A 25,594-nucleotide genomic window follows, 5' to 3' on the forward strand; every position below is an offset into this window, starting at 1 on the left:
CAGCAGTTCATAGAAATGTCTCCATTGATTAGTGCTACAGTTAGCTTCCAGCTGATCAATAAATGGAAATCAGGAACAGGGACACACAGTAGTGCTGTGGTCATTGAGAGCCGGTGTGCTCTTCACCTCTTCCACTTGATCCGTGTTTTATTCCTCCAAGGCTTTCTAAAACATGTCTGTGTGTGTGTGTTTGTGTTTTAGGTGCTGGTGTCAATCCAGTCTCTGATTCTGGTGGCTGAGCCATACTTCAATGAACCAGGTTACGAGCGTTCCCGGGGCACGCCGAGTGGAACGCAGAGCTCCAGAGAGTATGACGGAAACATTCGGCAGGCCACTGTCAAGTGGGCCATGCTAGAACAGATCCGCAACCCTTCACCCTGCTTTAAAGAGGTTAGATATCATCCATTTACATATATGGAGTGACCCCAAAATGTAGTTAGAGAAAAAAAAAACTATTTTACTGACCCCAAACTTTCACTCGCAAAAGAGAGGGGGGGGGGGGCCTGAATCGGAATATAAATGAGTGAAGATTGAGTGAGTTATTGAATAGGGCATACGAATCATGAATGCCATGAAATGATCCAAATATGTGCACTCATCTAATTACCAGACCTACTCACAATTCCATGATCAGACCAAAAGCATGCATTAAACTCTAGGTATCTGGGTCATGCATGTGTATTTGTGAGTGTTCACCTCTGAAAACTCAAAATTCTGTCAGAATATCAGAAGCTTTTCATTTAGAAGAAACCAGATAGGACAACCTGGCGTCACAAGTCACACTGGCATTGTCGGTCCATGTCATCTTAAATCTAGTATGGGCATTTCAGCTGGTATTTGTGAGTTTGATGTCATGCCCCAGGCAGTTATGAGGCTGGTACATTACCTCTGTGGACACTAAACTGGCTGTTGCTACATCAACCAGAGCATTGTTCAGAGAGATAAAGGGCTGTGGGACTTTCGTTTGGTCAGAACCAAGCCAGGCTACGCACCAACTGGCTTGTAGAGAACTCATACTCACTGATGAATTATGTATTGATGCAGACAAAATCTGCATAATTACACAGAATTCTAGTTGGTGAATATATAATGAATCCAGTCCAAATTAACATGCAAGGAGTTAAGGATGTATAAAATGTACAGACGCTGTGTGTAGACTCTCTCTCGTCCCCTCAGACATTTGCTTTCAGACCGGTGATGTCATCTGAATGGAGGGTATACGTTGGTTTAGCCGGACGCAACTGAAGCAGAATCTTAAATAGCCTCACATTTGAACATCTGTACTAAAACTAGTCAGCTGCCTACTCTCTACATAATCAGCATTCTTACTGAAGTAACACCTGATAGTTTAGAGTTTGCCATTAGCTTGTTGCAGGCAGGCACATATTTGAGGCACAGAATTTTTTTTTATATTTAGTAGTTTTTTTTTTTAGTTTTTCAAAATTATTGATTATATTATTTTTAGTAATTTTTCCAAATCTTTTTTGTGTTCAATGATTTTTCTAGCTTCATCTACTATTAGATTTACATGAAACAGCATTTTTGACCGTAGTACCTCCACATAGATTCACACATGCGATTTAATAATCAGCAGGACACGTAGCTATCTCACGCTCTCACGCGTGCACACACACACACAGCCAGTCATGCAGGGTAGTAAATGGTGGGCTGTTGACGTCAAAAGAGGAAGAAAACACACACACACACACACACACACACACACACACTTGCTCCTGCACAACAGCCTTACTTTAGCTATGCTCATGTTCGTTTTCTTTTAAATGGCGTTTCTGTTCCTAACCCTTTTTGGTTTCTCTCCATCTCTCTCTCTCTCTCTCTCTCTCTCTCTCTCACTTTTCAGTATTATTACCGATGTTCCTTTGGGAACTGAATGAATATGAAACACATGCAGCGTTATGGGAGAGGCTGTAACAGTCACATGTCTGGTGGCTGGTGACCTTTGTGTGTTTGGGAGAAAAATAGATTTATGAAGGATAGATGAAGCGAGACAGCAAATGAGAGAGATATAAGGCCGGTGAGGTTAAGCTCTGAGCCAGAGAGTGATGTGTAGTGGCCGCGGGGGTTTCCATGGCAACACTGGCAAGACCATCGATCACAAGCACTCATTCCTGAACCCTTCTCATCTGCACCAGGTCTTTCCCCCCAGACGTTTGAGCCATGCAACGTCTCGCTTTTACAAGCAGGCTAAAGAGCATCTCAATCCCTTAATCGTGTGTGTGTGTTAGTTAGGGTTAGGGTTAAGAGGCATTTATTAAGTTGGTGTGTAACACTTTGTTTTTATTTTTTTTAAACCAAGAAATAAAAAAAAGTGCCAGCCATTGATGCCCAAATGTATGTTTTAGATAAGATGACATTTTGATAACTGTAGTTTACAAATTAGATTTCAAATCATTTAGATTTCAATGTCCTAATGTTTTGAGAATGAACAAGCAAAACATCAGTTTTTGTAAAAAGATGATATCTTTATTCTCAAAGCATTCTGAATTTATTCCCGTAACACTGACTTTGTTCAGCGTACATTGCAAATTGATTGTAACATTAGAACTTCATTATCAAAACAGTACTTTATCAAAACATCCTTTTGTGCAAAACATGATTTTTTGTAACATTATTACTTTATCCCCTAAACTTTACACATTTGTTTTCATAACATTAACTAAAAAAAAACATGATTTTATTCTAATAACATTATGACGTTTTTCTCATACATTGATTTTAGTCTCATAATGCTATTACTTTATTTTCACAATTTTGACCTTAAAATTTTGCTTTAATGAATAGCCATGTGATGACTTACAGTAGTTCAAAAGTGTTGCCAGTCAACATAAAGTCATACTAGCCTACATTTGACCATTAAGTATATGTGCACTTTAGTAGCATTTTTTGCTGTTTTAAGCACACCTATGTACCACTCTATGACTGCTGGTTATCTGTGCAGTGCGATTGGTCATCTGGTCTTTATGAATCGAATGGGTGAATGGAGTCTCAATCCAAAGATCAGCAGATCGTTTTCTGGTGCTACTAAAATTGGATACGAGGTTTATATTTGATTTATGGGCTGTACAGGAACTGATACACAAATCGCCTTTTCAAGAACACTGAGAGTGTGTTTTTGTGCACTAACCGTGTGTGTGTGTGTGTGTGTGTGCAGGTGATCCATCGGCACTTCTATCTGAAGCGAGCGGAGATCATGTCCCAGTGCGAGGGCTGGATCTGTGATATTCAGCAGTACAGCAGCGATAAGAGAGTCGGACGAACCATGTCTCATCACGCAGCTGCACTGAAGGTACAGCACTGTGTGTTCACTGTCATACAAACAGAAATTGTGCCATTTGTTGTGTCTTTAAAACCGATTCCATGCGTTTTTTTGCAGAGGCACACGGCTCAGCTCAGAGAAGAGTTGTTGAAGCTCCCCTGTCCTGAAGGCCTGGAGCCGGATGGGGCGGAGTTTTCTGAGAAAAGCACCTCGCTTATGGTGAAAGAGCTGTCCGGTCAGGACGCTGAGAAGCAGACGGACAGCCCAGATGCCCACTGTAGCGATGGCCAGCTATGATCCCCTCTCCCCCGAAGCCCCGCCCACCGCCTTTGACTATCCATTGATATTGAAAAAAGACTGGATGGCTTTGGTGATTTAAGCCATTTTTTGTCAATATTTGTATGTAAGAATCTAATTATGTAATAGCATAAAAAAGAGGACAGTCAAAGCAAAGAAAATGAAAGGAAAGGAAATGAATCCGCTTCCACCCACCAACACAAGACGAACCGCTGAACTCTATGCTCCGCCCTGAAGAAAACAAAGAAAAATCTTCTTATTTACTTGTAAAGGAGTATAATTTTTTGTGCTTTTTTTTTTCTTTTTGTTCCCCAAATTGATAAATAACCACTGATTGATATGTCATTAAACTTGTTTATGTAAGCAAAACGAAAGATGAAATCACAGTATATATAAGGGAACTGCCTTTAGTGGAGAATGTTTACCAAATGTTCTTTTCTCTTATTTTGGACTGTTAGTGCAAGGACAGTTGGTAAGTGAGAATATTCTTTAAGCGAACTATTTAAATGAAGAACGTAACGAACACACGCTTCATACACACTCTTGAGTTCCCCGATCCTCTGGTGACCCTCTGACAGTGCTTTGGTTTCTACAGATTTATGTACACTTCAATAATAAAGCCTGAAACGGACGTTAAAAAAAAAAATTATCTGATGACTGGATGCTCTTGTTAAGGCTGATCAATGGTACGTTTTATTTTTGCCCTCTCTTTGCTTTTAAGTGCAAGTTTAATAAATGCAACCTGTTTTACTTTGCTTTGAATTACTAATTAATGTGGGTCTGTAGATGGCAGATTGTGGCGAGTGTGTGTGCAGTTTACTTTTCTTTTTCTCTTAATTATGACGGGCTGGAAGATAATCAGTTTTCAAATCACTGTCAGCTACAGAAGTAAAAGTATCTAAAAATGTGCTCGACAATGAAATGATTGAAACAGTGGATGTATGCATACAATGCACGTGGCACATTTCATCAATATGGAGTCCTTGACCTTCTTCAATGTGTCCAACAGTTAGAATCATAGTAATAATCTGTTTAATTGATATTTAATGTATGTTAGTAAGATTACTGTTAAGTCAGTTTGAATACCAAAGAATTGTAATATTTAATTGCCCCAAAGTTTTGCATAATGGGATAACATTCCTTAAACATGTACTCTGCAATTTAAAAGTTTGGGGTCTGGAAGATGTTTTTTTATTATTAGTATTATTATTATTAATTCTTTTAGCAGGTATGCATTAAATAGATTTTTTTAAAAAGTGATAGTAAATACATTAATACTGTTCTTTCCATTTATTGAATAGTCCTGAAGTAAACATGTCAACTGTTGTCAACATAATAAAAACAATAAGATACTTTTCTTGAACACCAAATCAGCGTATTAGAATTCATGTGACACTGAAGACTGGAGTAATGACTCCGCTAAACAATTCTACTTTGATCACAGGAATAAATTACATTTTAAATAAATTTTAAATAGAAAAACAGTTATTGTAAATAGTAGTAGTATTACTGTTTTTATAGTTTTTTTTTTTTTGTAAATATAGTGAACATGAAATGTATTTAAAATAAATATATGAAAAAAATCGCAAAAAACTTTACAGGCATGAACATCAGTTTCATGCTATTATATATCTTTTAGTTTATTTAATGCTTAATGCTAGAAAAAAAAAAAAAAAATCGGGCTTTAAACTGTATTTATTGAATAGTTGGGAAAAAACATACATCTGAAATTTCAGGCCCTTATACCCTGGTCAATAAAAGGGTCATATGCCAATAAAGTGAAGACATTTCAGAACTGCTGCAAATTAGATCCATTGGTATTTAGTTCTGTTTTAGAACGAAAGAAGAAAAAAAATCTCTGTTCAGACTGACATTGCGCACGTCCTGATTTTGCCGAGTTAGATGTGTTCCTAGGAGCAACATTTTACTCCAAAAATGTATTCTTGACCAAATCCCTACACCTAAACCTAACCATAACCATGAATAATCCCTAAAATCAGAGGAAATGATATATAAACTTCACTAAATCTATAAACTGGTTCTTCAAATCTGATTAATCACAATGTTGTTCCAGGGACAACAAAGATGTTGTCCCAGGAACATGTCTCACTTGGTAAAATCAGGTTCTGCCTGACATTGCATTTTGGTCTTGAGAGATAATCTGAAATAGAACCATCTTCATTTTTTCAATCTTTCCCAAGCTTTAGTATGCTGGTCCTGTTGGTCTAAATCTCAGCATTTTAGAAGAGATATCAATCAATCTCTGAGCATTTCTCATCTTCAGAGAGGTAGAATTGTAGGAATCCCACTGAGAAGCATAAAGGAATGAAGGTGTGTGAGCATAGCAGCCCATTCATTATTGATCGAGTGCATTTAAACCAAGAGCGTGAATGTGATCCGGTGAGCTGAATCCATGACATGATTGTGTATTCGCACACGTGTTCACGCTCAGAGATGTTAGATGGATCCTCCCCAGTTGACTCTAACTTGCAAGGTCATGCTGTTTTTTTTTTCCTGGCAGCCCTACATTAGCAGAGGGACTCTATCTGTCCTCTCTCTTCAGATTTATTAGGTGGACGCGGAATGCACAGCCGCATCCATGCATCAATTAAATGCATGCATTTGATTGTCAAATCTTAGATAAAACAGAGCTGTCGTTGTCAGGGCTAGTGTCCATCTTTCAAACTAGAAGTTTCCTGTTTCTGTGTTTAGTGTGGATGTTCACCAGTAATGTAATGTCTCTCTCTGACATTTACTCTAATGAGGCTTGTCCTTTAAGCATGTGTTGCCTGCGTGCTAATTGTGTGTGTGTGTGTGTGTGTGTGTGTCATTGGCATGCACTGTATGAAGGGCTTTACAGCATGAACTTGGGTGTTTGCTGGGTAAAAGATAGATTCATGTAGCCGCTCAGATCTTCAGGTCAAAGAATAGTGATTCATCTTCATGTGTTATTCTCTGTGTCCATCTCTGTCTCTCTATTTTCTTTTATAAATTTTAAACTATTATTTATAAGAGAATAATTGTAGCTAAAACGCTGTGAACTAGTCTTGTAATACTCAAGAGCGGTCTTAAAACCTTTTTTTTTGGGGGGGGGGGGGGGGGGATCTTGGTCTTGTCTCAGTCTTGACCGCATTTATACTCAATGTTGTCTTGGTCTCAGACTTAAAGTACTTGGGATTTTGTTTCAAGACTGGTCACAACCCCCTCAAGCGTGGGGCCCAGTGCGACCGCACCAGTTGCACACCCCTAACGACAACCCTGACTGTGAACTCATTAAACTGTTTTTAATGATATGATTTTATTTATGTACTTATTGTTTACCCAGGGCCTGTTTCATAAAAAATGCTTACAAAATAAGCCAGGCTTATTTCAGTTAGTCTTACTTATTTTGAACCAAATCAACTGACAAGAAGTCAGACTAACTAAAATAAACCTGGCTTATTTGGTAAACTTGTTTTATGAAACAGCCCCCCAGTAAAGGTCATAAACTGTTTCAGGCAAACAGGTATAAATAATAATAAATAATAAATAAATAAAATAATTATGCATTACTGAGATTTCATTCAGAATGAAACTTATTTACTTTAATGCAAGGGTGGGGTAAATGGATGCGTTTACATTCTGATGTAACCAAAACTAAAAAGACAAGGTGAGAATTGTTCAATATGTTCTCAGGGGCGTGGAGCAAAAAAAAAAATTAAAATAAAAAAAATCACTGCAAATCCTGTCCACACACTCAATGGAAACCAAACCATGGAGGTCTATCAAAAACAGACCAGTGAGTGGACATCTCAAAGCTGTTGCTTGAGGGTTCTAAGAATTTAAAGAATAGACACTATTTGGTTTTTAAGTGGGATTTCAATGGGTTTTCTAAGGTCTTCTGGGATCTAGGTTGTTGCTAGGGTGCTTCTAAGGAATATCTAGTATGGTCTGGCTGGTAGACCTTTGCCATGGCATTTCCAAGGTGTTATGGGTTTTCTAGATTTTTTGCTAGGGTGTTTCCATGGGATATCTAGTATGGTCTGGTTTGTTGCTAGGGTGTTGCTATAGGGTTTTCTGGAATGTACTGCTGGGTTGCTACTTTGGTGTTTCTAGGACTTTGTTATGGGTTTTCTATGGGGTTCAAACTAGGATGGTCGGGTTTGTTGCTAGGGTATCACTATGGGGTTTCTAGGGCATTGCAAAGGGTTTGGTGTTCTGGGTGGTTGCCAGGGTGTTGTAATGGGATATCTACGAGTTTTTGGTTTTTGCAAAGGGAGTTTCTAAGGGGTCTTTAGGATTATGCAATGGTCTTTCTAGTGTTGCTATGACAGTGTTCTGGGTGGTGTCCAGGGTGTTTTATGGGATATCTATTCTGATTTGTTGCTATACATATATATATATATATATATATATATATATATATATATATGGCTGGGCGATTTGGCCAAAACAATTAACATGATATTTTTCATATTTGTCGATATTGATAATTATAACAATACATTTTATTATCTTTATTTCCAGTATCAATTTTTTTGCTCCTAAGTGAAAGTTGTAGAAACCAAACTATTAACTGTGGTTAGAATTAAACTACTCTTCATTGTCAGAACATATTAATCACTTCACGTTTTAGAATTCTTTATATTTTTCCAGTCATTTTCTTCAACAAAATAAATATCTTTAGTTTCTGCATGTTCTAATTAGTATTATTGTTTCAAATCATGAAACAAGTTTGTGTTGCCTGACTTTGATGACCATTAACACAATCAGTAACATCTGTAAAAACTGTAACAACCTCATTTTTATAAGTTGAAAATTATTTTTTCTGACTGTTAGAGATTTATTCAAATTAACCATTGGTTGCTAAGGTGCTGCTATGGTGTTTCTAGGGTGTTCTGATCGGTTTCTAGGGTGTTTCTAGACCGTTACTAATTGGCCCAAGTCAAAAGAGTCTCAAGATTCTGGTCCTTAGATATAGCTTGGGTCCCTCCTTAAATATGTTCAATGTTTTATCATCCATCAGGCAAAAAGTCAAATTGCTTACAAAAGTTTTAGCACAACTTAATAAGCTTCAATGGTTTGAGGTATTATTCATATTTCTAGCACGAACAGGAACTTGCCATGCCAATGTTTTCCCTCATCATAAGTATGTGCATCATTAATAGTGCTGCTTGCCTCAGCAAACAACAGTAAAGGAAGAGAAAGGGTAAAATAGCTGAGAGAGGAATTTTGTATAATCTTTTATGAGGGATCAATAAACAACCGCTGCTGTATTTTTTTCTTCTCTAGACTGCATGGATGTTCTCTTTCAGGTTTTTTCTACTGAGAGATCTTCTCTCTGCCTTTATCTTTCTGTCCGTTGGAAGCTATTTCCCTCTTCTCCTCCCTAGGGTGCTGTGTATGCCCTATGTGTTGGAGTACGGCTCTTTGTGCCCTGCAGGCGTTGGACCGGTGAAATGCTTCCCTTTGTTCCCCAAACAAGCTGCAACACACAAATTTGCAGATCCAAGACCTTGAAAAATGGCTTCAATCATTTGAGGGCCGGTGTGCGGATGACAGTTTGGAAAATTAGACTCCAGTGGCCACTGAGATAAATCACTCTGAGGGACTGAAGACGTCCTTTTTGCGTAGTCTGTCACAACTCCACCATCTACTCAGAGGTCTGAACCCATCGATCGCTGGTGTAGAAATCCACACAGTGCCTAATATTTAAATAATGCAGATTGGGAGGGGAAAGGGAGAAGTAAGAAAGAGCTACATCCTCTGTTCTCCAAAAATAATAGGCTGTTAGAGTAGCCCACGCGTAGTGTTATTTCATGGGACTGTCGAATCCTTCCAGTGCTTGTGTTTAATATGAGGCTTAGTCACTGACAGTCTCCAGGAGCTGTAAACGGTACACATAAGTTAATATGAAGGAGCTGAGGGTTGTGCTCCTCAACGCTGACCTTTATTATGAGTGATATGAGACACTGCTGATGTTTCTACCCTCAGTGTTTTCCCTCCATGTGAACATGGTGTAGTTCAAATCATTTCATGTTGCCTTTAACTGTAGACCAAGTAAATTAACTTTTTCTGGTCACTTTTTGGAAACCAAGACCATTCTAACAGTGCAGAGCCGTGGCATAGCAGTTAGCACACTACAAAATGCTACTAAAATCTGTTTTGCAATGTAACCATTCATAATAAAACAGGTAGTAAAAAAATAAAAATAAAAATTGGCCATAAGTATAATTATCTGACATATTATAATCAAATCATGATGGCCACACATAAAGAAAACCATAGTTCACATTGCATTCTGGTTCTGTTCCTACAGCCAGAAATCAGGCTAATGAGTGTTGCAATACAGCCATATCTTGCTTCTGTAATTACTTTTCCTCTCTGCTCAAGAGAGAGAAAGAGTGACTGAAAACAGCTATAGAATGTAATTAACTGGAATTGACAAATTGAAGCACACAGTGTTGGGATCAGCACAAAAAAAAGCTTACACCAAAACAGAAACAACATTTCCTGTACGAAGCGAGCATGTGATCACAAATGCATTTGACTTTTAATGTTTTGTTTGATGTAATGGGTCACGGTTTCCATCGTGGTCATTTCACATCTAATACAACACATCATTCTGCATTTGAATGTATTTTTTAACCTCTCCTTAGGGGTCCCTCCTTATATCTGACACGCACTCATACAAACACACATTAAACACTGCCAAACCTTCCGGACTCCAGTGGTCCTCTGCCACTCTGTGTAATCAAGACGAATCATCGGTTTATTTTTTATAAAGAGAATGACCTTCTACTACCGCCAGAAGCATCAGAGGCATGAGAGAGACAGAACTGGAGGGTTCCAGGAGTCAACGGCCCCCTCAGGTTCCCTTATGCTAACAGTCAGTCATTTGGTGCAGAATAGTGTTCATCTGCACGGGAAGCATTATATTTACAGCTCTGTGCCTGCTTAAAATAATCAAAAGCTTTATTGGAAAAAAGGGACAGATATAATTATATCTGTCCCTTTTTTCCAATAAAGCTTTTGATTATTTTATCAGAATATCAGAAGTAAGAATGATGAGAGGAAACGGGCTCAGTGACTGAATAAAAGATTCTTTTAAAAAAGACTCACCTTTCACTCTTTCAGCATTAGTTTGTAAGCACATTTTTCTTTTTTTATATGCTAATTTGTCATTTGCTTTAAAGTTTCAAACTACATTTTAACTCCATTAAAAATACACAATATTAGGGAATCTAAAGGAAATTTTATTATCTACAGCAGTTTAATAATTGTATACAATTATAATATGAAATAATAGTTTATAAACTAATTTTGTTTACTGAATTTAAGCATTATATTTACAAATAAATAACTCATGAATGAATAAATAAATAAAAAGTCATAGGTGAAGTTCATATAGGACTTTGAGTATTAGATTTTCAAATAACATTATTATTGTCAAAAAGTCAAAAAGCCTTGTTTGGGTTGAATTTGAGTATTAGATTGATAGATTACATCAAAAATAGTAGACAACAGAATGGTTAATTAAACTTATAATTTGCATTAAAACAGATATTATTTCAATCATGATTTCAACAGATTTACAGTAATCCAATACTGATTTTATGCTGCATCCATTTAAGCGTCTGGACAAATCTCGACGTTCCCTGCTTTATTAAGTATCCCATCATGCACCACGTCGCTGTCATGGCTGCTCACAGATGACACTTGCAGCACATGGGCAGAAATCAAACACATCACAGTGAGCATACGAACCCTTCACGTCTCACATTCACAGCCAGAGCAGGTCTTGAGCGACGTGACGCGAGTTTCATTTCTCTGGAGACGGTCGACGAGGATGAAGATGCTGCAGCTCGAGACGGCGGTTCTAGGCGGACTCATCCCGGACTGGAAACAGAGCGGCTTCAGCACCGCGGGTAAGAGACAGCGGCAGGTCTGAGCCGAGGTGGTTTTGAAACAACGATGATGATGGTTTCGTCCAGCTGTGGGTAATTAAACGGGGTTGGATCTGCTTTGTTATTGCTGTGGATGTGTTGCGTGCTGGTTGGTTTGCTGGACGCAGCAGTTACACACACTCACGTGGTTTAAATGTGCCGTATGTGTGTTGACACCTCCGCGCCGACGCACGGGACAGTGTCCGGACAGGCGTGAGTTTCCGCTGACTGTGAACTGAGCGATATTTGACAGCGTTCTAACAGCGTGACTCCTGTACTTGTGTATTGACTGCACGGAGGGACAGTGTGAGCAGCTTTAGCGCATGGAGGACAGACGCGTGTGTGTCCTGTTGATGTTGAGGTGAGAGAAGATACGCTGTTATTTAGCTCAGTTTTAGAACAAAGCCGGGCAGCACCTGTCTATTGCGTGAACACACTCTTGGGTTATTTTTGTGGGCGTTCACACAGGTCGGCTTACTGACAAGAAGGATCGTAACACATTTAAGATGTTATTATTTGTTTTATTATATTATAATACCGGAACTGAATTATTATCGTGATTTTTATATTTTACGATTAAGTGATTGTTGTTTTTTAACGGTTCTCGAGCCTGGCGTGGCAGACGGAACACCGTACTAAATTCTTGCGCTGCACCGCAGCACACATGTTCTATGCATCTAATTAATGGATTCTTTGATAAAAACGTAATCATGTTCGTGTAGTTCGATTACGAATAGATGCCCCCTCGTCGGTTCTGAATACCAGAAATATTAAAAAACATACAGCGTGACAAATCTAGTCCAAAGAAGAAGAAAAACGAATTTTAAGAGACGATTCTTTTTAGTGAATCCATAGATTCTGAACAAATGGTTATTTCAGCCGGTTCTTTTTAGTGAATCAAAATACAGCGCATCAAATAGTTCGAATCCTGTGCAAAAGACTAGTAAGAGTCGATTATTTTGGTTAATCAAATACGGTGTAGGACGGTTACCGGACAAATGATTCTTTCAGCCGGTTCTTTTTAGTGAATCAAAACACGGCACGGCGAATGTAGTTTGATTCGTAAAGAATGGTCTTAGCCAATTCTTTTAGTGAATCAAGCAAATACATTATAGTATTTGCCAAGTCCGATTCTCCAACAGATTACTCCAATAAAACGAGTGTTGTAAGTTGACCCTATCTATACACGAGTCTTGTGAACGATGACTCAAATGAACAGGTAAAGCCGAAGAGCGGTTGTTACGGAGTTAATCTGTCTCGGATAAATCAAACTCAATTTAACCTCGAGTTATTCATCGTGACTCGAAACTCGGACTAAAAAGTATTTCAAGTAGGCCACTACTCCTGATTACACGCGTCTTAAAAATACAACATTGATAGTGCAACGAATTCGGCCAAGTGAACGAAGAGGGAACGCAAGAACGCTTCCTTGTGTGAACGCCCCCATTAGGCTAAAATATAGGATTTCATTGCTTTATTGCTAGTTTCTTCAATAGAAGAATTTCAAACATTATCCATCTCCTCCATCTCTCTGTCAGTTTAATATGCTATGAGTGGCGAGACAAATAGCTTTGCATTTTGAATTTTGTAACGGTTCATTTGTATATCATACACTGCATATTTCATCCCTCTCATGTGTCCCTTTCTCTCTGTCATATCACCATTTTGTATGGACAAAGTGATTCACGTATTCCAAGATTTGAATTTGAGGAATTTCATTCTGTAATCAAATACTATTCCCTTTAATTCAGTGTAGCTATCCATGTATAATCTACTCATGGGTTTATTATAGTGAAGTATAAAACTTAAGTTTTTGCTTTTGACCTTTTATAGCACATACTTTTCTGGTGAACATTTCTGCAAATATGAAGTAACTTAAAAGTTTTTTCTGCGGGAGAGTCATTTTGTTATACTTTTTCAGGACAGTGCTTTGTGTATGAACTATTTAATTTCACGGTTCAGACATTTCACAGAGGCGTACTGCTGCTCCTCTCCTTTTTGTTTATGACCCCCCCCCCACTATGCAAATGAGGGAGCAAATAACTGAAACTGAATTTGAGTTCGATCCTGAAGAGATGATGGTTGGAATCGAATTTCTGTTTTATTTGTGTAGTAGACATGGGCATTCGTTTACTCATTTGTGAGTAGAGATTGACATCTTTTTTTTTTAATAATATGATATGCTAGTTAAAAAATAATAATTATCACGTATGATATTTTATATAATAATAATGTGTCATGCAGGGATTTATGGGAATGGCCACTTTAAGAAAAGTTAATAAAAATAGTGTTAAGATGAAGGAATTTTCAGTGTTTTACCCCGTATTTTGAAATATGCATTGCATTGTTTTGTGTTTTAGGGTAAAAGGGAATGTCTGTAAACTAAACCGATTATTTCAGGATAAAACTTTTTTTTTAATAATGTGTCTAAAATAAAAATACTTAAGACTGCAGAGTACCATTTGAAAGTGACACCATAACCAGTCACAACATTAAAAATGAGGCTCTATTGTGACACATTTGTGTAAAGTTGTTAGTTTCAATCTGAAAAAGTCAAATCTCATCTCAATTGTATGTTTTGTGATCGATCATTTTTGTAACTTCTGAAGCTGTCCCCTGCAGTCTAGAAGCCAGTGTCATATTATACAGCTTCACACACATACTGTACACTTAGTGCTCATAGTTGAGTTTGAAAACAGAGTGTTCTGCTTTCGTTTCAGTTTTAAAATATGACATTGAACTGAGAATCGTGTTCCTTTTTCTTTGAGGTACTGGCACTTGAGAAATTTGTACTAAAAAGTGGTTTTCAGGAACAAACTGTAAACTCATTTGTATGTCTGAATGATGGTCTTCAGCTACTCTACGTGTGTGTGTGTGTGTGTGTGTGATCAGATGGTGGATCGTTGCTGGAGTTGGTGTGTGAGGGAGATTTCGAGGCCGTGCTCTTCAGCTTGGTGGTGCAGGGGCTGCTGGGAAGTGCTCCTGAAGAAGGTGACATTATTGAGTCCTATCTGGAGAGACAGGTGCTGTCTTACCTGAGCAATGCCACTGCAGACCAGAGGAGCGACAGGTAAGGATTTAAGAACTTAAGAACTTAGTGAAACTGTAATACTATTTATTTAAATTACTCTACTGCCTAAAGATGTCTTCATTTAGATTCACTCACTGTGCCTGTTAAATTACAGGAGGTTTGGGCCTTTATTGCAATATATTTACAGTTTAATAGCACTATTTAATTGAGTTCTGTTGTACAGAGTGAAATGTCTTATTTATTTTGATGAATGGTTTGTACGTTCTTTGTACTGTCTACTGTAATTGGCTATGCATTATTTAGCAGGAGTTTAGCTCATGTCCTACCACTGAGATTTTTTTAGTCTGTTTATTGTAAAAAGTGTTTCTGTGGAAGATTTATTGATGGGCGTCGTATTGATTCCTGTCATTCAGTCAAATGCGGAAATTTTGAAAAGCCGCTTTGACTGTTAAATTTTCTTTGAATATGAAATAGCCATTATATATCCAAATCCAATGGTGTGTTGTAGGGCTGTAGCTATCGAATATTTTAGTAATCGAGTATTCTACCAAAAATTCCATCGATTAATCGAGTAATCGGATAAAATGTGTTTTTGCTTAATTTAAGTGCAATATTAATTATGCAAGAGAAAATAAGACTCCTGGGTCTTTTAAAATGAACAACTAAGTTTCCTTTTTTAGAAAAAAAATATATATTTTTATTTTTTGAATGCATAGAATGCAATGCATACATCAAAAATAAACATTTAATTATTACCCATTGTTTCTCTGTTTGTACTTGTACTGTGAACAATGACAACAAAGTTAACAAATGAATTAAGTGCATTTAACCACATAAAACATTAATTTAATTTATCTTTTAATTATTGAAAATTAACTTAACTTTTTGGTAAACAAAGGGGATTTACTATTAAAAATAAAACATGGAAGAAATGTTGTGTGATTAAACCTTAAAAAAAAAAAATGTTAGATTTTGTTTTTTTTTTAGCAGTAGGCTATGTACATTCTGCTGAACAATAGTCTTTAACCGGACTTTTATTTTGACGGGTTGGCATAACTTTACAGTCTGTGTATGTGATGTGACGCTAGTTTTACTCAAATCAAACGGTCAATGCTCATGAAGTGACTGTGAGAGCAGTTCTGGAGATGTTGTTCATGTGTTCACGTCTTATTTAGTGAGACAGTAGACGCTGAAATCACCGGAGCGTCACGTGCGCTTCAGTGTGTGTGATAAGGGAAGTTGCCCTTCTGCTCCATTCATTAACCGAGACACGCAGAACATGCAGGATTCATATTTAAATAGACTGTTCAGGCTTAATATTTACAGATATTAGTCCATATCGTGATTTGATGTAAGTGCAATGACCCATTTTTGATTAATTCATTCAAAATTTGGCAAATTCCGTGCCATTCCGCGTTAAACTGTCAATTCCGTTTATATGACTGGATTCCGCGATTCCCTCCGCGTTTTCTGCATTGCGGAAATCATAGGTCCCTAGTTGTGGTATGCCAGCTCTATCTTGCAAATGGACACGCGCCCTCAAATCAAAACACTGCTGACTCCTTGCATTATGCGATTTCGGACGCAGCCTTGTGTCTCCTTCTGCTTTGTAGGTGACGTAAACGCGTTGTCACATTAAAAAAAATCATTGCGAAAGAACCTGATGTGAGATTTAAAATAAATTAAAAGAGGCTTCGAGGCAAAGGAATTTGCATCAATCATTTTTTGTACTCGAGTTAATCGAGGAATCGTTTCAGCCCTAGTGTGTTGTCATTTTAAACACACATTGTGACATTTTTCAAAGTATCTTCTTTTGTATTCCACAGAAGAAAGTCATACGGGGTGTAAACGATGACAGAATTTATTCACTCACTTGCAAATTAACACAGAGCAAGAAACACAAAACTAGAATGCTTCCATTATACTCAACACAGTTGCAGAGCAGTCAGCTTCCTTGTGTTAGCACCATGTAAGGACTTTTAATGGTTAATGGTTGCTTCAGCGGAGTGAAGCGTTTTATTGTTGAGAATGAATAAAACCCTACAGCAGAGTTCAAATGCTGTCCCCCTACTTTCAGCCATAAATTATTAATTTTCGATAAGCCCACTTTAACATCCTTTCTCTCCAGAGAAAGAACGTGTCGAGGAAAGGAGGGTTATGCTGTGCTCCTCAGCCGTGCCTCTCTTCTTATCTCTCTTCTGCTCAATCACACTCCCTCTTCCTTTATTTTTCTTTCTTTATAGCCTCGCTCTTCTGTTAGTGAGGCAGAAAGTAGTTGTAGATGAGTGGAGTGGCTTGTATAATGATCGATGCTTTCTGTTGAGAGATTAGTTGCAGGTAGATTGATGTCTTTGTACTGTTGAATGCAGGAAGATGCATGTTTTTTTGTCTTTTTGTCCTCACCTTCTCTTTCTGTTGTGTTCTTGTTTATTTTAATTTCATGCATCATGTATTATTTTAAAGGCATCAAAATATGCAATGAGATTCATGACTTGCAATAGTTTCAGTCCTGGGAATACATCAGCGCTGTAGATCGCACTGAAACATGAATGCGTGGATGTTTGTGCATGTAAATGTCTTTTCTCAATGGCATCTGGGGACTGACTCCACCGTAGAGCAGAATTACAATCTCAGGTCTTTGATTTCAGCAAGCGGCACATTGCTGCCCTGATTCATTCCTTCTGGTTTTTACATTTGCATCAGAGTCGTGGAGTCCGAAGCCACAAAATTCTGGCGACGTTTTCGGAGATGAACAACATTTACCTGATGGATACTGTGGTGGAAATCAACATCTGTGCATTTCAGATCAGTAAATCCAGTGGCTGTAATGAGATTAGCTCTCAAACATGCATGTTTCTAAACCTGATCTCTTGTCTGCTGTAGAGAAACTGATTTGTTGGCGTTGGCAGTGGGGTGTCTGAACCTTTCCACTCAGAGTAATTGGACCGGGCCGCCAGTTGAGCTCTTTGTCTCTGATTTTCTGCCTGAAGCCTTGCTCCAGAGATTCTCACAGGTACGGTACCATGATGCACCTGTGATTCCATGCTCTACCAGTTTCATTGTCTGTAATAATTAGGGATGCACCAATGTAACGGCTGATAAAAGCAATTGTCTGCACTATTGTCCATCAGCTGATTGTTTAAAAACAGGTATTTTTTTTGTCAATCAAAAGGCAGCAGAGAAGCATGTTGGACTGCAACTTGCATGTTGAAAATGTTTCTTGTGTCGAATTTAGGGCTGTCCAGATTAAAGCAATAATAATGCATTAATGAAGCACCATTAATGCAAGTTCTATTTGACCCTATGAACCTGTTATTCAAGCCTGGGTTGCCAGGTCCACAGTTTTCCTTTTCACAAAACATTATTTGTAATTTACATCCAATTATCACAAAGAGCTTTGTACTTTATTACTTCCAATAAGAAACGGTTTCAGCATTCAAATCCTGTACATTTTAACACAAACAATAAATGCCGTTTTGATGCACTAAAATTAGATCACTGTAGCTACCTCTGTTCTAGTGGCAGTTTCTTCAAGTTATACAAGTTATAGCGCAAAATAAACATGAGTGAAAATAAGAAGGTATGTTGAAAGATACAGTACAGTTTACCAAAATTTGTACATGTTCAGTGTTTCATTCAAAAGAAAGACGTCAAATAAAACCACTTGTGAACAATGTTGCATTTACCTCAAAGTTGTTCACAGTTGGTTCGACTAAAAATACATTAGTCTGAGCTTATTTACTGTTAATTATATTTATATGTTTGAATAAATGTCAGGAAGTTTTTATGAAAACGTGCAATTGAACCTTTTTATTTGAGTGCTTAATATATCAGAAAATAAATACCATAGAAGTGTTGTTTATTTTAAGGAACTAATGTACGAAATAAGAGTGCTCTCTTTGTAGTTTACAGCATTATTTGGGAAAGATTTTTTATTTTATTTTATTCTTTAAGAAAACCAGATTATCAGCAAATATTACTCTGAATAACTGCCATCCATATCAGCTGAGAAATTTGGTATCGGTGCAACTCATAAGTAATGCATTCCGATATTTATATTGTATTTGTGTATTCTTTGACAAAATACTGCAAATGCAAAGGGTTAAGACAATGTAAGCACTTTTTAAATGAGTGAAGAAAAAACTTAATGCTCATGTGAAATTATGTGATATGTGTGTGGGATGGAAGTGTGTATGATGGATAGAATGGAAGGAGATGGCGTCTCTGTGAGGTCAGTGCTCTGGATAATGAGTGTGTCGAGGGCTGCAGGGTTGCTAATGAAACTTCTTAGGGCTCCTAATTGTACGGAGGTGAAGAGATTATTCTCCTTAATGCCCCACAGAGGCCTTGTAGATCCCTGGAGAGGCACTGTATGCGTGTAACACTTTCTGCTGTCTCACACCTTTCTATAGGTGCTGATTTATCAGCCTCGTCCTAGAGAGCACAGGCCCTCTAAATTAGACTGAGAGCAACACACACAGAGAGAGATGGATGGACTGAGGGCACTTACCATCAGTTGGGCCTGAATATAAAACTCATAAGAGGAATAGAATGAATATGACAAAAACCTCTTTAAACGCACAGTATGGAATTTTTGGCCACCAGGGGTCATCAATCAAAATAATAACATAAGACGTACTTTGATGACGTCGGGAAAGAGCGTAGGCTCATGGGAGTTGTTGTTCATTGGAACACGCGCTCTGTCGCTCCCCACATTCCTCACTCATTTTAACTGAGGCCGGCGACACACTGGATGCGTAGCGCAAGCGTCTCAGCTGTGTGGCGTGTCAGTTTTTAATTCGGCTCCCATGTTAATAGGTTAGAGCTTGCAGACTGCCTGTGTGAGCCGCGCGTCTCAGGCTCGGCTCAAGGCGCGCGGAAAATGCGTGCTTGCTAGAAATAGAACCGACGCCTATTTTTCACGCGACACGCACGCGTGTTGGAAGCGTTTCCAGGCAAAATATAATAGGAAAATATGTTTATATGTAATTTTGAACACAAATACATATTAATTCATGACATTTTGATGTTTGAAGTCTATAGGTTGACATAAATTCAGATATAAATGTAATTTAAAAAATAAATAAATAATTATCGATTTTCAAATATTGCACCTGTCAAACATCGTCTATTTTGCCGTCAATACTGTTGACGGTGTCCTTTATCAGTAGGCTTTATATTTATGTTCAACATGAAGTATAGATATTGTTGTCATGAAGACAAGAGCCTGGTCTGTCAGCGGTCTCCCTTCACCTACAGCAGCAGCAGCCTAGTATTTTGACAATCACGTCTTTTCGAACGGAGAGATATATGAATTATCAGACCCCTATCAAATCAATATTCCATCTAGCTAGTAGTAATATATGTATAAAACACAATATATGTTAAAAAAAGCTACTTTATCCAGCTAGATATAGAGCACATGTAAATTTACATTATACTCTACATGAGAGCTAGTCCGTCTGTGTTTTACACAAGACATCATCGTTTCACAAAATATACGGATAGATACAGTTAGCTGAATGGATGCATACCTGTTTATTAGAATGCAAACATCTCTCTGTAGTTTCAGCTTGTCATGAAGCTCTCTCTATCTTGGAAATGCAACTCCAATATTTACCCGTGTCTTGTTTGTTCTCTTGTCCCAAAACTTTCTCAGGTCATTTATTTCACCCGTACGTTTGCGCTTCACAGAACGTGCAGGCAAAGCATAATCATGATCCATAACTAAGTTATTGATTGAAGTATAAATACGAATATAAACAATATAAATATAAAATATAATAGTCTCGATCAAGACTAGCTACTACTTTTTCTTCTTCGTCTCGTCTTTGCTTCTGTTCACCTTTGTATTTGGCGGTTCCGCAGGAAGTTAGATAAACTAGAGGGGTCAAAGTTTATCTGACGCCATAGACGGGCGACAAAACGGAAATAAAGAAACGTGCCGTGTCTTCTAATTAAACTATAATTTTCTCCGGATTTTAAAGTTCGTGGAAACTGTCGGGATAATGTAAGTACACAGCTAAAAAATATATATAACATAGATATAGTCATATCTGCTATTTTTAAAGCAGAAAAATTACATATTGTGCCTTTAAAGTAAGGCATTTTTTTCAGTTCATTCTATTGATTTTTATGAGTTGGTTTAATAGTAATATGATACTAAAATACTAAACAGTTGTGTTTTTTACAATGCTAAACTAAAATATATTAATGTAATCTTATACAAATTTAGTGTAAAAACAAAGTTTGCAAAATAAATCGCAGTGTGTAGTAAATCACTTAATGGAAACTGCCTAGTTTGAGACTCATCTTGTAGTTTTATATAAGCTTGAAACTTATATTTTTAGTAAAAGTGTTTATTAAAAACTACAAACTAGCAATTTTTCTAAAAGGGGAATATGTTGAGAATAGAATAGAATGAGATTTTTTGGTTTGATTAATAATTTATAACAATTTATGGAAATACAACGGTTGTTGCACTTTTCATTTATTATTGTAAAACCATGATGAACTAATATTAGATGTCCCTAATACTGTAAGAAGTTTTTTATTTTCTCTAATCTTGTTTTACCCCCCCCCCCCCCCCTTCTCTTTCTGTCTCTTTGCCTTTTCCAATTTATCTCACACACACACAAACACAAACCTGCAGCCCTGAACATGGCTGTGTTATCCAGTCTTCAGCTGGATGGAGAGTCTGTCTACAGTCTAGTGTCCAACCCTCTCATGCTGTTGCTGACCAGAGTCATAGTCATCAACTGTGGTGCCAAACTGGAGACCCTTCAGGTGAGATGCACAATCTCTTTTTGCACCACTGCAGGAATGCAGTCGAATTCAGCTTGGTTTGGAACACAAGATGACACACCAATACAGTGAAACAGTTGGAGAGTATAACTTGACGTAATCTGTAGATAATTATATACAGGTTCATCTCAATAAATTAAAATTTATTTTTCATTGCTTTATGAAAAAGTTCATTTCAGTAATTCTACTCATTGTGTTTCTCATTTCCCTCTTGACAATACCCCATAGATTCTCTATGGGGTCCAAGTCTGTTGAGTTTGCTGGCTTGCAGTCTAGCACACCAACACCATGGTCATTTAACCAACTTTTGGTGCATTTGACAGTTTGGGCAGGTGCCAAATCCTGCTGGAAAATGAAATCCGCATCTTCAAAAATCTGGTCAGGGGTAGGAAGCATGAAGTGCTCCAAAATTTCTTGGTAAATGGGTGCAGTGACATTGGTTTTCAAAAAACACAATGGACCAACACCAGCAGATGACATTGCACCCCAAATCATCACAGACTTTGGAAACTTAACACTGGACTTCAAGCAACTTAAGCTATGGGCTTCTTCCCTCTTCCTCCAGGCTCTAGGACCTTGGTTTCCAAATGAAATACAAAATTTGCTCTCATCTGAAAAGAAGACTTTGGACCACTGGTGGTTCTTCTCCTTAGCCCAGGTAAGACGCCTCTGACGTTGTCTGTGGTTAAGCAAATTCCTTGACATGTCTGTTTGTGGTGGCTCTTGATGCCTTGACCCCAGCCTCAGTCCATTCCTTGTGAAGTTCACTCAAGTTCTTGAATCGATTTTGCTTGACAATCCTCATAAAGCTGCGGTTCTCTCGGTTGGTTGTGCACCTTTTTCTTCCACACTTTTTCCTTCCACTCAACTTTCTGTTAACATGCTTGGATACAGCACTCTGTGAACAGCCAGCTTCTTTGGCAATGAATGTTTGTGGCTTACCCTTTTTGTGAAAGGTGTCAGTGATTGTCTTCTGGACAACTGTCAGATCAGCAGTCTTCCCCATGATTGTGTAGCCTAGTGAACCAAACTGAGAGACCATTTTGAAGGCTCAGGAAACCTTTGCAGGTGTTTTGAGTTGATTAGCTGATTGGCATGTCACCATATTCTAATTTGTTGAGAGAGTGAATTGGTGGGTTTTTGTTAAATGTGAGCCAAAATCATAACAAATAAAATAACCTAAGACTTAAACTACTTCAGTCTGTGTGCACTGAATTTATTTAATACACAATACGCAATTTCACAATTTGCGTTGAAATACTGAAATGAACTTTTCCACAACATCTTAATTTATTGAGAAGCACCTGTATATTGAATTAATATCAAAACAAAAAATCATTTTTTTTTTTTTGGTGGGAAACCGATGCTCAAATAAAGGACATCTCTGTGGTTTAAGTTTACTTAAAGAGTAACTCAGTACTTCACAGTGTGTGTTGGTAATTTAGGAGCTATCACTTTATAATTTAATACTCATATGTTTGAGGTCATTACGCTCCTGTGTGCACTGCTGAGAGAGTCGATGAAGAATTATGAGGCTGTCAAAACTACTGTAAGAGTTAAATTATGACCCTGGTTTCTTTTTTGGCTCTCTGCATGTGTGTGTGTTAAGGCCTCTTGGCCCTCTTCCAATAACACCACAGCGGATCATTAAGATGAATATGTCTGCTGATGTTGGTGTTACTTGATTCCATATTGAGCCATATTTATGAATGTGTTACATAAACCTGCAACAGCAGGCTGAATGTTTGTTTGTATTGTTGTTCACAAATTCCTAAATTCACATAAATAAAAAAACAAAACACTGCCTGGCTCATGTAAACACAAGGGGAGTATGTATTTTTACAGGTGGAACTGAAAACATTGACAGTTTCCAAATAAACTTCCTAGATATAAAAAAATATATATATAACATAAAACATCATAAATCCTCCAAACATTTTGTAATTCACGTTCTTCATAAGCCCTACAATTGTTTTGTATAAGAACTGACTACTATTAAAAAATGTCACCCATGCACAGTATGGACCTTAATTATGCTAATTGTAAAGTTGCAGGAGTTATGCATTCTACTTTCCCTTGGTAGAAATGGCAGTCCAGAGTAAATTGCTTTACTCAGATCAGACTGAAAGGGCACTTTAGCATCAGGCTCGAACCCCTGCCCCCTCCTGGTTTGATCAGCCACTGATCAGCAGATCTGAAGCTACAGTTCTTCCAGAAGGGTCCCTGTTTCATGTTGTCAGTCAGAATCTGAATTTCTGTGTACACAAACATATGCAGTTCACTAAGTGTGTGTGAGAGAGATGTATGTGGCTCTCATGCATTCAAACGCAAGATAAAGTCTTGAGTCTCACTGTTTTCTCTCTCAAAGCAGTACAGTATAGCCTTAATCTTTTTCTGGTATTTTGGTTTATAAAATTAAACTGCTTCTTTTCCCAGCAGGGCCTGCACTCTCTTACAGTGTTATAACTGATGAAGCCATTACACATGCTGTACAGTCAAACAGGCATTACTAGTGCATTTATAGATTTATTATTTCTTCTCCTTGTAAAAAAAAAATATATTTCTGCTGCGATAACTTGACCGAAAGAGAGGCGCAGCATGTCACATGCCCCCCATTCCCTCATGTTCCAGAACGTTATTTCATTATTGCAAGAACAAACACACAAACTCTGACTCTAGTCATTTACAGGGCAGATACAGAACGCCAGCATATAGATTTACGTTTTTTTTTTTTTGTGTGTGGAAAATAATATCCTAAATGCTTCTCTCTCAACATCACAGCTCTATAAGTTTGTTTGCACAGACTTTCTTTTTAGACACCTTGCAGATTACACACACTTTACAAAGTGGTTCCATTCATCCTTGACTTTGTAACTTTGAGGGAAAGTGGACCACATTTACTCTCCAGTCATACCAAATTAGTGTTGCTTATCTAGAACAGATGAACTAACTGTTTGTTGTGTTAGGAAATTAGTTTATTTCTTCAACAAACTTTAATGTCCATTTATAAGGAGTACCTTGCTCAAAGTGAATGTGTACTGTACATACTGTACATGTAGACTAATGTTCAAGGTCCGGGTTAGTAAGGATTTGTTGTTGTTGAATAAATGTACTTTTATTCAGCAAGGACACATTAATTAATATAAAAAGAAAAAAATGGTTTCCACAAATATCAAGCAGCAAAACTGTTGCAAATCATCATATTAGAAGGATTTCTGAAGGATCATGTGACATTGAAGAGTAATGGCTGCTGAAAATTCACTGGAGTACATTTACATTTGAAAATATCTTAACATTTTTTTACATTTTATTTTAAATCGATCAAATAAATGCAGTCCTTCACTTAAAAGACATCTTTCTAAAGCCTGAATATTACCAACCACAAGCCTCTGAACTATAGCGTAAATGTAACTTGTGTTCTTGTCTCTCTGTTTGCGTGTTTGTAAATAGCTGCTGCCCTGGTGGACACTGCGATATGTCTATCTGCATCAGCAGATACTAGAGGAGAGATCCCCACAGCTCTTCAGCCTCATGCTCAGCTGCATCGAGAAAGGCAAGAAAAAACGCACACACTTTTGTGTAGTTCTTTACCTGAGAGCACAGCAGTACCAAACAGAGTTCTGGAAGTAAAAACTCCTTCAAATAATTCCCTTTTCTTCAAAGAGGAATTGATTTTTAGAGCTAATGTAACTCTTTCAAGATATACCAGTCACGAACTACAAAGATCATGCTTCTATTCTATTAAATAATCAAAATTTGTTTAATTTCCAAATTCCCAGGGAAGTCCTACATTGCTAATAATCCTGAAGTGAGATCCTCCAATCAGAGAATTTGCTGTTGCTGTGAAACACAATATTATGTTGCGATTTCATCTCATTTGGTTTGATTCAGGTCTTACTGATTTTTGTTTTAAATGCATGATTAAGCATTTATAGGAATAAAAATGAGGGATTTCAGTACAGTCTTGAAATAAATTAAAAACACTGACATTATATTTTTGTATCTCTTTTTTTGGACCTTGAATCTTTTGGAATATCATTTTAAACAGTGGTGCGGGCTTTTTTTTTTTCTGGGGAAAAAATCATTGGGTTGAAATTGGAATTAGAAATGTTTAACAGGATTTCAGACCCCAGCGCTGCTTCAGATTTTTTTCACCGCTCAGGTCCTGACGTGACTTCGGCTGCTTGAAGGCACATGCCAGCGACTTGAGCTGCTCTTTAGCGGAGAGATGACACAGCTGTCAGCTCTTATTAAGTGGGT

General features: G+C 37.6%; 1 protein-coding gene and 1 pseudogene across 8 annotated transcripts in view; both read left to right on the forward strand.

Annotated features, from left to right (window-relative positions):
* LOC132111491 (baculoviral IAP repeat-containing protein 6-like) overlaps positions 1 to 4,329 on the forward strand; it is an 81,470-nt gene extending 77,141 nt beyond the window's left edge. For all 8 annotated transcript variants that reach the window (XM_059518844.1, XM_059518846.1, XM_059518851.1 and 5 more), the window contains exons 72-74: positions 202 to 390; positions 3,173 to 3,307; positions 3,395 to 4,329. In XM_059518844.1, coding sequence (XP_059374827.1) covers positions 202 to 390; positions 3,173 to 3,307; positions 3,395 to 3,574 — 504 coding nt within the window. In that variant the 3' untranslated portion in view covers positions 3,575 to 4,329. The remainder of the gene's footprint in view (positions 1 to 201; positions 391 to 3,172; positions 3,308 to 3,394) is intronic.
* Positions 4,330 to 11,247: 6,918 nt separating this feature from the next.
* LOC132111492 (tetratricopeptide repeat protein 27-like) overlaps positions 11,248 to 25,594 on the forward strand; it is an 87,718-nt pseudogene continuing 73,371 nt past the window's right edge.

The sequence above is a fragment of the Carassius carassius genome, chromosome 31, assembly GCF_963082965.1.
Source record: "Carassius carassius chromosome 31, fCarCar2.1, whole genome shotgun sequence".
Classification (NCBI taxonomy): Eukaryota; Metazoa; Chordata; class Actinopteri; order Cypriniformes; family Cyprinidae; genus Carassius; species Carassius carassius.